The sequence below is a fragment of the Sphaeramia orbicularis genome, chromosome 18 (assembly GCF_902148855.1).
Source record: "Sphaeramia orbicularis chromosome 18, fSphaOr1.1, whole genome shotgun sequence".
NCBI lineage: Eukaryota > Metazoa > Chordata > Actinopteri > Kurtiformes > Apogonidae > Sphaeramia > Sphaeramia orbicularis.
In genome coordinates, this window is record NC_043974.1 from 39,934,052 (window position 1) to 39,948,593 (window position 14,542).

Genomic DNA, 14,542 nt, shown 5'->3' on the forward strand with positions numbered 1-14,542 from the left:
CATGTTTTTTTTTGTTTCTCTCTTTTCTTTCCCTTAAAGTTAAGGGTCATTATGTCAGAAACTGCAGAAAAAGTGATTGTTTCAGTAAAATATATCATTAAATGAACATAAACCACGTGTGTCTATCCACTGTTATTGATCCAACTCCATGGGTTTTACTGGTGAATCAATGTTGTAGATGATTGCGGTGTTTCCACGGTAACTACGGAGCCTCTGAACGTCCAAATGGGTCACATCTGATGACCATGAAAAGATGACAAACTGTATTTTACACAAATTATTTACATGTATTGATAGGATTAGTGGATAAACAAGTATTAAACAGTTTAGGTCAGTAGATGCTTTCGGTCACCAGTGGATGTTTGGGTCTTCATGGGTTAAATATAATATAAGATATCTGCTGTTTGGGTTGCACTGTCACAAACATGTTCCGTTCATCTCTGTGGTTCGCGGTTTGGCAGGCGGTGATGGAGTCGGAGATGAAGTTCGACCTGGATGGAGACGGACTCATTGAGAACTCTGGATATGCAGACCAGACTTATGATGGATGGACAGTGACTGGACCAAGGTGAGGGTGGAAGAATGACACGGTGGAAAAATGTAATTTATATTATAGTGTCCATGAAGTCTACTGATTATTGCAGAAGAATGCAAAAATATCCAGATATATTTAAATATAATTACAATTCCCCATTTAATTTTACATCATATTAGGAATTATGGATTTGTTTTGATTAACCCATAAAGACCCAAACAGCCACTGGCAACCAAAATCATCTACTGATGTCAACTGTTGAATAACTTCTGAACATAGATAGATAGATAGATATTTTATTAATACCAAGGGAAATGTAAGTATTCAGGATCTTTGCATACAGCATAAGGTTAGTAACCAGATTAACACTGACATTAAGGTTAGTATATACTCTCAGAAAACATGCTAAAAAACTTAGTCTAAAAAACTTCCTGTGTAATACTGTAAACCAAACACTTCTAATTCAAAAATCTGTAGAAAACTAAATGTATAGTCAGTGTACAGTATTTACACATTTCAGGGCACAGTGATTTAAAGTGAAAACAGTGATTTAAAGTAGAGCTGCAACCGATTAATCGCTTCAAACTGATCCAAAAAAAATCATTCAACCACAATTCTCCTGAATCAGAGCTTTGTTTCCTTCATTTCTCTGCTGTTAAACATTGGTTCCACTGTTGTGTTTCACACGGACGCTTATTGTGACGCACAAAGAAGCTTCAATTCAGGAAAACTGCAATAGAATATGTTTCCATTCAATTAATTCGAGTTGATTAATCGAATCGTGAATTTTTGCATTCTCTTCAAGCACCTAATCGATTAATCGGTTGCAGCTCTAATTTAACCCTTTCATGCACACTGGTCACTACAGCGGACAGCTATTCTACAGCTGTTCTCTTGTATACATGGATTTTGTTGTTCTTTTCGTTGTTGTTGTTTTGTTTTTTTACACATATCTTTATTAAAGTTTTAATACACTACATATCTTTTCTGGCATGAATTGGTAACATTATGTAGATCTCTCCTGAGCATAATCACAAGCCACACCATAGTTTTCACACAATTTATTAGTAAATACATGTTTCTGTGCATCTAAAATTAAACATATGGTGTCCAGCTGAATGGACATTTTTGCAACTTCATGAAAAATAGGTTCATAAGAAGTTTTTTTCATTATTATTTTTTTATGTATTTTAAAAAAAAAATTAAACATTATTTTAATTTAATTAATTTATTTATTTTTCAGAACAAAATTTTCAATTGCATTGTTTTTTCATGCCTAAAGAGGAATAAAAACACTCAGGAAAATAATTTGATTAAGGTTCTCATAATTCATGCATGAAAGGGTTAAAGTGATTTGACAGGTAAGTGTAATAAAACTACATAAGGTGCATCAATATGGTGAAGTAATTCAGGTAAAATACAGTTTTTCATCTTTTCATGGTCATCAAATATGACCCATTTGGACGTTCAGAGGCTCCATAGTTACCGTGGAAACACCGTCATCTTCTACAACATTGATTCACCAGTAAAACCCATGGAGTCGGATCAATAACAGTGGATGGACACTCTGGGTTTATGGTCAGTTAATGATAGATTTAACTGAAATAGTCACTTTTTCTGCAGTTTCTGACATAATGACCTTAACTTTAATATGAGCTTTAATGAACATCTACATGATCAATAAATTAAATATAGGAAAATACCAGATTTTCACTGAAAAAAATGCTAAATACAGAAGATAATATTATAATAAATGATGATAAATCCCTAGAAAGAAAAATTACTTTGGGAACTGCCACAAAAGGAGCACTGGGTCTTTACGGGTTAAACTAGGATGAGTCCAGTGGAGCTGACAACGACACAAGTATCTGTGTGAGATTTTCTACCTTCAGGTTGAGTGGCTTTCAAAAAGGAAATGAAAAAAGGAAATGGAAAAAGTGAGACGTGTTTATCACTGTGGCGCTTATCTGCAGTGTTAGAGGCTGTAGTAACGGCGAAAAGACCATGAAAAAGTCTTATTGACCATGTGGTTATGTCTGTTAAAGCTGAAACAGAACACAGTGTAAAACAACCAAGGTCGAAAAGAGGAGCTGAAGACATTTACAGGCAGACGCTAACAGAATAATATTGTGAAACTCTGTAATGTGGAGTTTTATTACACATTTTAAAGCTTCTTTGTTAATGGGTGAAAATTCCAAACCACCTAGCTGCGGTTTCTGGATAGATTTATAGATAGATGGAAGTTTTTTTGTACCAGTAGGGTTCATAATGTGCTGTATTAAAGCTAAATAGGCCTTAGCAAATGTTTTCTTGTGTTGACACTGGCTTCTTTATTTGTACATTTCGTCCTGGGATGTGGTTTTATGCTTGAGTGCAGGTGACTGCTGTGGCCAGAGGCACTGGGTTTGTTTTTTTGTTTTGTTTTTTCTTCTTTTGGTCCTGTTCTCATGAATGTGATCTGATTTTTACTTCTAGGTCTATGTAATCCAAATGATCATCATTTTCACTCTTTTTTTTATTCCTTTTTGTATTTCTGCAGTGCTTATTGTGGTGGGCTGTGGCTGGCGTCGCTGTGTGTGATGTGTAAGATGGCCATCCTGTTGGACAATAAGGAGATGTACCAGCTCTACAGAAGCACACTGGACAAAGGCAGCACTGCATTCGACAAACTGTTGTGGAACGGTAAGAAGTTTGTGTTCACTGTGGATGTCCACACACACTCTATTTGACTATTCCCACATATGCTCAGAGCGTCACGACCAAAACAAAGATTTTTTTTTTTTCTCTCTTGTCTTCTCTTGTGTCTTGTCCACATGTAGATGCTGTTTTAGGTCTTTCCATTGCAGTTTTGTGCAATGTAGCATTTGTGCTACGCCTGAAAAACCACGTCTTGCCAGCGCAAAAACTTTGGCAAAGTTGTCGTTTTTCCATCAGGCAAATATTTATGCGCAGGTTATATTCACACAATTTGAGGGTCAATGGAAAAGCGACTATTTTCAAGTGTCCGGTTATAGTCGGACAATGAAAAATCAGTTATAAAATCTAATTTTGGTTGCAGCAGATGTTGCACATTCAAAGCACTACATCATTTCAGTCGGTTCAGATTCATGTTTACTTGGAAGTGTTTCTCTGGAGCTGCTGTCAGTACCGTCTATGTCTGATTATTTTAAACCGGACCTGTGAGTGATCCCAGATCTGAATGATTACTGGACTACACCCATAAACAGCAGCAGTGAAAGTCATTCTAAAGGTTCTAGAAAGACATGAATGCAGTGAAAGTGATAGCATATGATGATAAGTAGGTTTGGGAATGACCTCTGACGATCTGTTTCTTTTGTAATAGCATGTGCCTTGTTGCCTGTTGACCTGCATCTAGACTGTATTGATGAACTGAATAGTTATGTTTTATAAACACCGATGATTACGACAATCCTGCAAAATAAATCAGAGGACAATGCATGTTCTGTGCTCATTTCTTATTAAATGCTGTATTTATGTGATGAAATGTCAAATATTTAGCTGATGGTCTTCACCCACAGGTGTCAAACATGCGGCCCGGGGCCAAATCCGGCCCGCCAAAGGGTCCAGTCCGGCCCTTAGAATTCAGATGCAAAAAATTTAGATGCAAAAAATTCAGATCACACATCCGGGACACCAAGGATAAGTAATGGATTCTATCTCAAGTCCAAACGACAGCCAGCCAATCAAGGTATGTTAGGTTGGTCATGTGATGCCGATGCTGACCTGGACGTGTGATCTGAATTTTCTGCATTTGAATTTTTTTGTATTCTAAATTTATGAACATAGTTGAATTCAGAGACAAAAAAATTCAGATACTTAATTTAAGTGCAAAAAAAATTTCAGATACTTAATTTAAGTGCAAAAAAAAAATTCAGATACTTAATTTCAGTAAAAAAAAACTTCAGATAATTTAAGTGCAAAAAAAATTCAGATACTTAATTTCAGTGCAAAAAAAAAATCCAGATACTTAAGTTCAGTGCAAAAAAATTCACATACTTAATTTCAGTGCAAAAAAAATTCAGATAATTTCAGTGGGAAAAAAATTCAGATAATTTCAGTGCAAAAAAAATTCAGATACTTAATTTAAGTACAAAAAACATTCAGATAATTTCAGTAGAAAAAAAATTCAGATATTTCATTTCAGTGCAAAAAAATTCAGATACTTAATTTAAGTGCAAAAAAAATTCAGATAATTTCAGTGGAAAAAAAATTCAGATACTTAAATTCAGTGCAAAAAAAAAAAAAAAAATTCAGGTACTTAATTTAAGTGCAAAAAAAATTTCAGATACTTAATTTCAGTGCAAAAAAACTTCAGATAAGTTAAGTGCAAAAAACATTCAGATAATTTCAGTGGAAAAAAAATTCAGATACTTAATTTCAGTGCAAAAAAAATTCAGATACTTAATACTTCCTTTGGTTGCCAGTGGATGTTTGGGTCTTTATGGGTTAAACAAAGACACATTCGACTTCACTTGAATCAGTCACAGAGTATATGTAAAGTGTAACTAAAAACAGATGAGTGTTGGAAAATTACATTTACAAAAGGGGTGGGCTTAAGAAGGAAGAATCCCATCTGAAAATGTGTGTCCTTGGGTGGACTTGAGCCACAGTCCATGAGTCTGTGTATGTATGTTGTCTGTGGTCACGTGTACATACTACTCATGAACCTACGTATCTTTACATAGTGAAACGCACACCTGCCCTTTAGACCTCGCAAAAGAGTGAATGATGGTAGGAGAGCGGTGACAAACAGGAGTGTTATGGCCAGTTTCTGTGGAAGTAAATCTGTTTCATCAGATTTTGAATTATGAATGCTGTTGAATTTCTAGCACTGGATTTTTTTAGGACCGAAATTTAGTATCTGAATTTTTTTTTTTTTGCACTGAAATTAAATATCTGAATTTTTTTTTCTGTCTCTGAATTCAACTATGTTCATAAATTTAGAATAAAAAAAAGTCAGATGCTAAAAATTCAGAAGCAAAAAATTTAGATGCAAAAAATTCAGATCACACATCCAGGACACGAAGGAAAAGCAATCGATTGTATCTCAAGTCGAAATGACAGCCAGCCAATCAAGTTATGTTAGGTTGGTCATGTGATGCCAATGCAGACGGTCAGTGTGGATGTGTGATCTGAATTTTTTGCATCTGAATTTTTTTTTTTTCTAAATTTATGAACATAGTTAAATTCAGAGACAAATAACATTCCGATACTTAATTTCATTGAAAAAAAAATTCAAATACTTAATTTCAGTGAAAAAAAAAAAAATCAGATACTTAATTTAAGTGCAAAAAAAATTCAGATAATTTCAGTGGAAAAAAAATTCAGATACTTAATTTCAGTGCAAAAAAAAAATCCAGATACTTAATTTCAGTGCAAAAAAAATTCAAATACTTAATTTAAGTGCAAAAAAAACTTCAGATAATTTAAGTGCAAAAAAAATTCAGATACTTAATTTCAGTGCAAAAAAAATTCAGATACTTAATTTAAGTACAAAAAACATTCAGATAATTTCAGTAGAAAAAAATTCAGATATTTCATTTCAGTGCAAAAAAATTCAGATACTTAATTTAAGTGCAAAAAAAATTCAGATAATTTCAGTGGAAAAAAAATTCAGATACTTAAATTCAGTGCAAAAAAAAAAAAAAAAAAAATTCAGGTACTTAATTTCAGTGCAAAAAAAATTCAGATACTTAAGTTCAGTGCAAAAAAAAAATTCAGATAATTTCAGTGGAAAAAAAATTCAGATACTTAAATTCAGTGCAAAAAAAAAAAAAAAAAAATTCAGGTACTTAATTTCAGTGCAAAAAAAATTCAGATACTTAAGTTCAGTGCAAAAAAAAAATTCAGATAATGTCAGTGGAAAAAATATTCAGATACTTAAGTTCAGTGCAAAAAAATTCAGATACTTAATTTAAGTGCAAAAAACATTCAGATAATTTCAGTGCAAAAAAAATTCAGATACTTAAGTTCAGTGCAAAAAAAAAAAAAAAAAAAAATTCAGATACTTAATTTAAGTGCAAAAAACATTCAGATAATTTCAGTAGAAAAAAAATTCAGATACTTAAGTTCAGTGCAAAAAAAAAATTCAGATACTTAATTTAAGTGCAAAAAAATTCAGATAATTTAAGTGCAAAAAAAAAATTCAGATACTTAATTTAAGTGCAAAAAAAATTTCAGATACTTAATTTCAGTGCAAAAAAACTTCAGATAAGTTAAGTGCAAAAAACATTCAGATAATTTCAGTGGAAAAAAAATTCAGATACTTAATTTCAGTGCAAAAAAAATTCAGGTACTTAATTTAAGTGCAAAAAAAATTCAGAATTTCAGTGCAAAAAAAAATTCAGGTACTTAATTTAAGTGCAAAAAACATTCAGATAATTTCAGTAGAAAAAAAATTCAGATATTTCATTTCAGTGCAAAAAAATTCAGATACTTAATTTAAGTGCAAAAAAAATTCAGATAATTTCAGTGGAAAAAAAATTCAGATACTTAAATTCAGTGCAAAAAAAAAAAAAAAAATTCAGATACTTAATTTCAGTGCAAAAAAAACATTCAGATACTTAATACTTCCTTTGGTTGCCAGTGGATGTTTGGGTCTTTATGGGTTAAACAAAGACACATTCGACTTCACTTGAATCAGTCACAGAGTATATGTAAAGTGTAACTAAAAACAGATGAGTGTTGGAAAATTACATTTACAAAAGGGGTGGGCTTAAGAAGGAAGAATCCCATCTGAAAATGTGTGTCCTTGGGTGGACTTGAGCCACAGTCCATGAGTCTGAGTATGTATGTTGTCTGTGGTCACGTGTACATACTACTCATGAACCTACGTATCTTTACATAGTGAAACGCACACCTGCCCTTTAGACCTCGCAAAAGAGTGAATGATGGTAGGAGAGCGGTGACAAACAGGAGTGTTATGGCCAGTTTCTGTGGAAGTAAATCTGTTTCATCAGATTTTGAATTATGAATGCTGTTGAATTTCTAGCACTGGATTTTTTTAGGACCGAAATTTAGTATCTGAATTTTTTTTTTTTTTTGCACTGAAATTAAATATCTGAATTTTTTTTCTGTCTCTGAATTCAACTATGTTCATAAATTTAGAATAAAAAAAATTCAGATGCAAAAAATTCAGAAGCAAAAAATTTAGATGTAAAAATTCAGATCACACATCCAGGACACGGAGGAAAAGCAATCGATTGTATCTCAAGTCGAAATGACAGCCAGCCAATCAAGTTATGTTAGGTTGGTCATGTGATGCCAATGCAGACGGTCAGTGTGGATGTGTGATCTGAATTTTTTGCATCTGAATTTTTTTTTATTCTAAATTTATGAACATAGTTAAATTCAGAGACAAATAACATTCCGATACTTAATTTCAGTGCAAAAAATATTCAGATACTTAATTTCAGTGCAAAAAATATTCAGATACTTAATTTCAGTGCAAAAAAAATATTCTGAAAGTTAATTTCAGTGAAAAAAACATTCTGATACTTAATTTCAGTGGAAAAAAAAAATTCAGACACTTAATTTCAGAGCATAAAAAATTCAGATACTTATTTTCAGTGAAAAAAATATTCAGATACTTAATTTCAGTGAAAAAAAAAATTTCAGATACTTAATTTCAGAGCATAAAAAATTCATGTACTTAATTTCAGTGCAAAAAAATATTCAGATACTTAATTTCAGTGAAAAAAAAAAATTCAGATACTTAATTTCAGTGAAAAAAAAAAAAAAATTCAGATACTTAATTTCAGTGCAAAAAAATATTCAGATACTTAATTTCACTGCAAAAAACATTCAGATACTTAATTTCGTGCAAAAAACATTCAGATACTTAATTTCAGTGAAAAAAATATTCAGATACTTAATTTCAGTGCAAAAAAATATTCAGATACTTAATTTCAGTGCAAAAAAATATTCAGATACTTAATTTCAGTGAAAAAAAAAATTCATATACTTAATTTCAGTGCAAAAAAATATTCAGATACTTAATTTTGGTGGAAAAAAAATTCAGTGCTAGAAATTCAATAGCATTTCTAATTCAAAATCGGATGAAACAGATTTCCTTCCATACACTTTCTAATGATGGGTTTAAATAAATATTTGTTTGCTTGAAAAATTAAACACATGGTGTCCAGCTGAGTGGACATTTTTGTAACTCCATGAAAAATAGATTGCTAAAACAGTTTCACTTGCATTGTTTTTTTGACACCTAAAGAGGATTAAAATGACTGAAGAAAAAAATGTGGACTAATATTGTCGTAATTCATGCATGAAAGGGTTAAAGCTGAGAGTAAAGTTGAGTTTTATTGTATGAAAAGAGAGAAAACGGAGTTTTTCAGTGAACTAGATGATTAGCTGCAGCACACAGACCAGTGGGAGACGTGATGAATTGTTTCCAGTGTTTGTCGCTATGGAAACCGAGAAAAGTGGGCGGGGCCTGTGACCTTTCACCGTCTGCACGAGCTGTGGGTGATTGACATTTGAAGAGCAGAGCTGTGTCAGTCTGCAACAGAGATTTAAGGACATTGATCTGAAAAAGTGAGCTGAAAGTTTCGAGAATGGGGCAAAAACACGGATCACGTGTCAACAAAGTATCAGAAGGTGGATTTAAAAAAAAAGTTCGAGGGTAATGTGGGACTCGAACCAGCAACCTCGAGATTATGAGTCTGATTCTCTACCGACTGAGCTAGCCGGGCTGACGTCACATGGAACGGAACACTGCTATTTAAAGGAAAACCTCAATTGGTTCTGCGCAGCACCGGAAGTAATTTCATGAGGGTTCTGTACGGCCATATATGGGCATGTGTGTCTCTGTGGCGCAGTTCGGCTGTTAACTGAAAGGTTGCTGGTTCGAACTCACCCAGGGACGACTGCTTTGTTTATAGTAATGTTTTCTTAATCGCAAGACAAATTATTGTGTGTTAAACTTACACTGTGTAAGTAGAATGAAAGCAGCAGAAAAGCTGTTATCAACTGCACAAATAATATACACACTGCCAGTCAAAAGTGTTCAAAATTCAGATACTTCATTTCAGAGCATAAAATATTCAGATGCTTAATTTTAGTGAAAATATTCAGATACTTAATTTTAGTGAAAATATTCAGATGCTTAATTTCGGTGAAAAAAAAAAATTCAGATACATAATTTCAGAGCATAAAATATTCAGATGCTTAATTTTAGTGAAAATATTCAGATACTTAATTTTAGTGAAAATATTCAGATACTTAATTTCGGTGAAAAAAAAAAAATTCAGATACTTAATTTCAGTGAAAAAAAAAAATTCAGATACTTAATTTCAGTGCCAAAAAATATTCAGATAGTTAATTTGGGTGCAAAAAAATATTCAGATACTTAATTTCAGTGAAAAAAAAAAATTCAGACACTTAATTTCAGTGAAAAAAAAAAAATCAGATACTTAATTTAAGAGCATAAAAAATTCAGATACTTAATTTCAGTGAAAAAAATATTCAGATGCTTAATTTCAGTGAAAAACAATATTCAGATACTTAATTTCAGAGAAAAATAATATTCAGATACTTAATTTCAGTGAAAAAAAAATTCAGATACTTAATTTTGGTGCAAAAAAATATTCAGATACTTAATTTTGGTGCAAAAAAATATTCAGATACTTAATTTCAGTGAAAAAAATACTCAGATACTTAATTTTAGAGCATAAAAAATTCAGATACTTAATTTCAGTGAAAAAAAAATTCAGATACTTAATTTCAGTGAAAAAAATATTCAGATACTTAATTTTAGTGAAAATATTCAGATACTTAATTTTAGTGAAAATATTCAGATACTTAATTTCGGTGAAAAAAAAAATATTCAGATACTTAATTTCAGTGCCAAAAATTATTCAGATACTTAATTTCAGTGAAAAAAAAAAATTAAGACACTTAATTTCAGTGAAAAAAAAAAATCAGATACTTAATTTAAGAGCATAAAAAAGTCAGATACTTAATTTCAGTGAAAAAAATATTCAGATGCTTAATTTCAGTGAAAAACAATATTCAGATACTTAATTTCAGTGAAAAATAATATTCAGATACTTAATTTCAGTGAAAAAAAAAATTCAGATACTTAATTTTGGTGCAAAAAAATATTCAGATACTTAATTTTGGTGCAAAAAAATATTCAGATACTTAATTTCAGTGAAAAAAATACTCAGATACTTAATTTCAGAGCATAAAAAATTCAGATACTTAATTTTAGTGAAAAAAAATTCAGATACTTAATTTCAGTGAAAAAAATATTCAGATACTTAATTTAAGCACAAAAAATATTCAGATACTTAATTTCGGTGGGAAAAAAAAAATTCAGATACTTAATTTCGGTGAAAAAAAAAATTCAGATACTTAATTTCAGTGCAAAAAATATTCAGATACTTAATTTCAGTGCAAAAAAATATTCAGATACTTAATTTCAGTGCATAAAAAAATTCAGATACTTAATTTTGGTGCAAAAAAATATTCAGATACTTAATTTTGGTGCAAAAAAAAATTCAGATACTTAATTTCAGTGAAAAAAAAAATCAGATACTTAATTTAAGAGCATAAAAAATTCAGATACTTAATTTCAGTGAAAAAAATATTCAGATGCTTAATTTCAGTGAAAAACAATATTCAGATACTTAATTTCAGTGAAAAATAATATTCAGATACTTAATTTCAGTGAAAAAAAAATTCAGATACTTAATTTTGGTGCAAAAAAATATTCAGATACTTAATTTTGGTGCAAAAAAATATTCAGATACTTAATTTCAGTGAAAAAAATACTCAGATACTTAATTTCAGAGCATAAAAAATTCAGATACTTAATTTCAGTGAAAAAAAAAAATCAGATACTTAATTTCAGTGAAAAAAATATTCAGATACTTAATTTTAGTGAAAATATTCAGATACTTAATTTTAGTGAAAATATTCAGATACTTAATTTCGGTGAAAAAAAAAATATTCAGATACTTAATTTCAGTGAAAAAAAAAAAATCAGATACTTAATTTCAGGGCCAAAAAATATTCAGATACTTAATTTCAGTGAAAAAAAAAAATTCAGACACTTAATTTCAGTGAAAAAAAAAAATCAGATACTTAATTTAAGAGCATAAAAAAGTCAGATACTTAATTTCAGTGAAAAAAATATTCAGATGCTTAATTTCAGTGAAAAACAATATTCAGATACTTAATTTCAGTGAAAAATAATATTCAGATACTTAATTTCAGTGAAAAAAAAAATTCAGATACTTAATTTTGGTGCAAAAAAATATTCAGATACTTAATTTTGGTGCAAAAAAATATTCAGATACTTAATTTCAGTGAAAAAAATACTCAGATACTTAATTTCAGAGCATAAAAAATTCAGATACTTAATTTCAGTGAAAAAAAAATTCAGATACTTAATTTCAGTGAAAAAAATATTCAGATACTTAATTTTGGTGGAAAAAAAAAAATTCAGATACTTAATTTCGGTGAAAAAAAAAATTCAGATACTTAATTTCAGTGCAAAAAATATTCAGATACTTAATTTCATTGCAAAAAAATATTCAGATATATAATTTCAGTGAAAAAAAAAAATTCAGATACTTAATTTCAGTGAAAACAAATATTCAGATACTTAATTTTGGTGGAAAAAAAATTCAGTGCTAGAAATTCAATAGCATTTCTAATTCAAAATCTGATGAAACAGATTTCCTTCCATACACTTTCTAATGATGGGCTTAAATAAATATTTGTTTGCTCAAAAAATTAAACACATGGTGTCCAGCTGAGTGGACATTTTTGTAACTCCATGAAAAATAGATTGCTAAAACAATTTGACTTTTATTGTTTTTTTGAGACCTAAAGAGGATTAAAATGACTGAAGAAAAAACTGTGGACTAATATTGTCGTAATTCATGCATGAAAGGGTTAAAGCTGAGAGTAAAGTTGAGTTTTATTGTATGAAAAGAGAGAAAACGGAGTTTTTCAGTGAACTAGATGATTAGCTGCAGCACACAGACCAGTGGGAGACGTGATGAATTGTTTCCAGTGTTTGTCGCTATGGAAACCGAGGAAAGTGGGCGGGGCCTGTGACGTCGTACCGTCTGCACGAGCTGTGGGTGATTGACATTTGAAGAGCAGAGCTGTGTCAGTCTGCAACAGAGATTTAAGGACATTGATCTGAAAAAGTGAGCTGAAAGTGTCGAGAATGGGGCAAAAACACGGATCACGTGTCAACAAAGTATCAGAAGGTGGATTAAAAAAAACTGTTTGCACCCAACGTGGGGCTCGAACCAGCAACCTTGACATTATGAGTCTGATTCTCTACCGAGTGAGCTAGCCGGGCTGACGTCACATGGAACGGAACACTGCTATTTAAAGGAAAACCTCAATTGGTTCTGCGCAGCACCGGAAGTGATTTCATGAGGATTCCGTACGGCCATATATGGGCATGTGTTTCTCTGTGCCGTATTTTTAGTGCAAAAAACATTCAGATACTTAATTTCAGTGAAAAAAATATTCAAATACTTAATTTCAGTGCAAAAAATATTCAGATGCTTAATTTCGTGCAAAAAACATTGAGATACTTAATTTCAGTGCAAATAATATTCAGATAGTTAATTTCAGTGAAAAAAAAAATTCAGATACTTAATTTTGGTGCAAAAAAATATTCATATACTTAATTTTGGTGCAAAAAAATATTCAGATACTTAATTTCAGTGAAAAAAATATTCAGATACTTAATTTCAGAGCATAAAAAATTCAGATACTTAATTTCAGTGAAAACAAAATTCTGATACTTAATTTCAGTGAAAAAAATATTCAGATACTTAATTTCAGCACAAAAAATATTCAGATACTTTATTTCAGTGAAAAAAATATTCAGATACTTAATTTGAGTGAAAAAAATATTCAGATACTTAATTTCAGTGAAAAAAAATATTCAGATACTTAATTTCAGTGAAAAACAAAAATATTCAGATACTTAATTTTGGTGCAAAAAAATATTCAGATACTTAATTTCAGTGAAAAAAATATTCAGATACGTATTTTCAGTGAAAAAAAAAATTCAGACACTTAATTTGAGTGAAAAAAAAAATTTCAGATACTTAATTTCAGAGCATAGAAAATTCAGATACTTAATTTCAGTGCAAAAAATATTCAGATGCTTAATTTCGTGCAAAAAATATTCAGATACTTAATTTCAGTGCAAAAAAATATTCAGATACTTCATTTTGGTGCAAAAAAATATTCAGATATTTAATTTTGATGAAAAAAACAAAATTCAGATACTTAATTTCAGAGCATAAAAAATTCAGATACTTAATTTCAGTGAAAAAAATATTCAGATACTTAATTTGAGTGAAAAAAAAAATTCAGATACTTAATTTCATTGCAAAAAAATATTCAGATACTTTATTTCAGTGCAAAAAATATTCAGATACTTAATTTCAGTGAAAAAAAAAACATTCAGATACTTAATTTCAGTGCAAAAAAATATTCAAATACTTTTGCGCAGCACCGGAAGTAATTTCATGAGGGTTCTTTACGGCCATATATGGGCATGTGTGTCTCTGTGGCGCAGTTCGGCTGTTAACTGAAAGGTTGCTGGTTCGAACTCACCCAGGGACGACTGCTTTGTTTATAGTAATGTTTTCTTAATCGCAAGACAAATTATTGTGTGTTAAACTTACACTGTGTAAGTAGAATGAAAGCAGCAGAAAAGCTGTTATCAACTGCACAAATAATATACACACTGCCAGTCAAAAGTGTTCAAAATTCAGATACTTCGTTTCAGAGCATAAAATATTCAGATGCTTAATTTCGGTGAAAAAAAAAAATTCAGATACATAATTTCAGAGCATAAAAAATTCAGATGCATAATTTCAGTGAAAATAAAATATTCAGATACTTAATTTCAGTGAAAAAAATATTCAGATACTTAATTTCAGTGAAAAAAAAAAAATCAGAAACTTAATTTGAGTGAAAAAAAAAAAA

General features: G+C 30.5%; 1 protein-coding gene across 1 annotated transcript in view; it reads left to right on the forward strand.

Annotated features, from left to right (window-relative positions):
• Positions 1–425: 425 nt before the first annotated feature.
• The window catches only part of LOC115438356 (non-lysosomal glucosylceramidase-like), a 36,059-nt gene continuing 21,942 nt past the window's right edge, over positions 426–14,542 (forward strand). Inside the window, exons 1-2 of the mRNA XM_030161932.1 lie at positions 426–568; positions 3,075–3,217. Coding sequence (XP_030017792.1) covers positions 426–568; positions 3,075–3,217 — 286 coding nt within the window. The remainder of the gene's footprint in view (positions 569–3,074; positions 3,218–14,542) is intronic.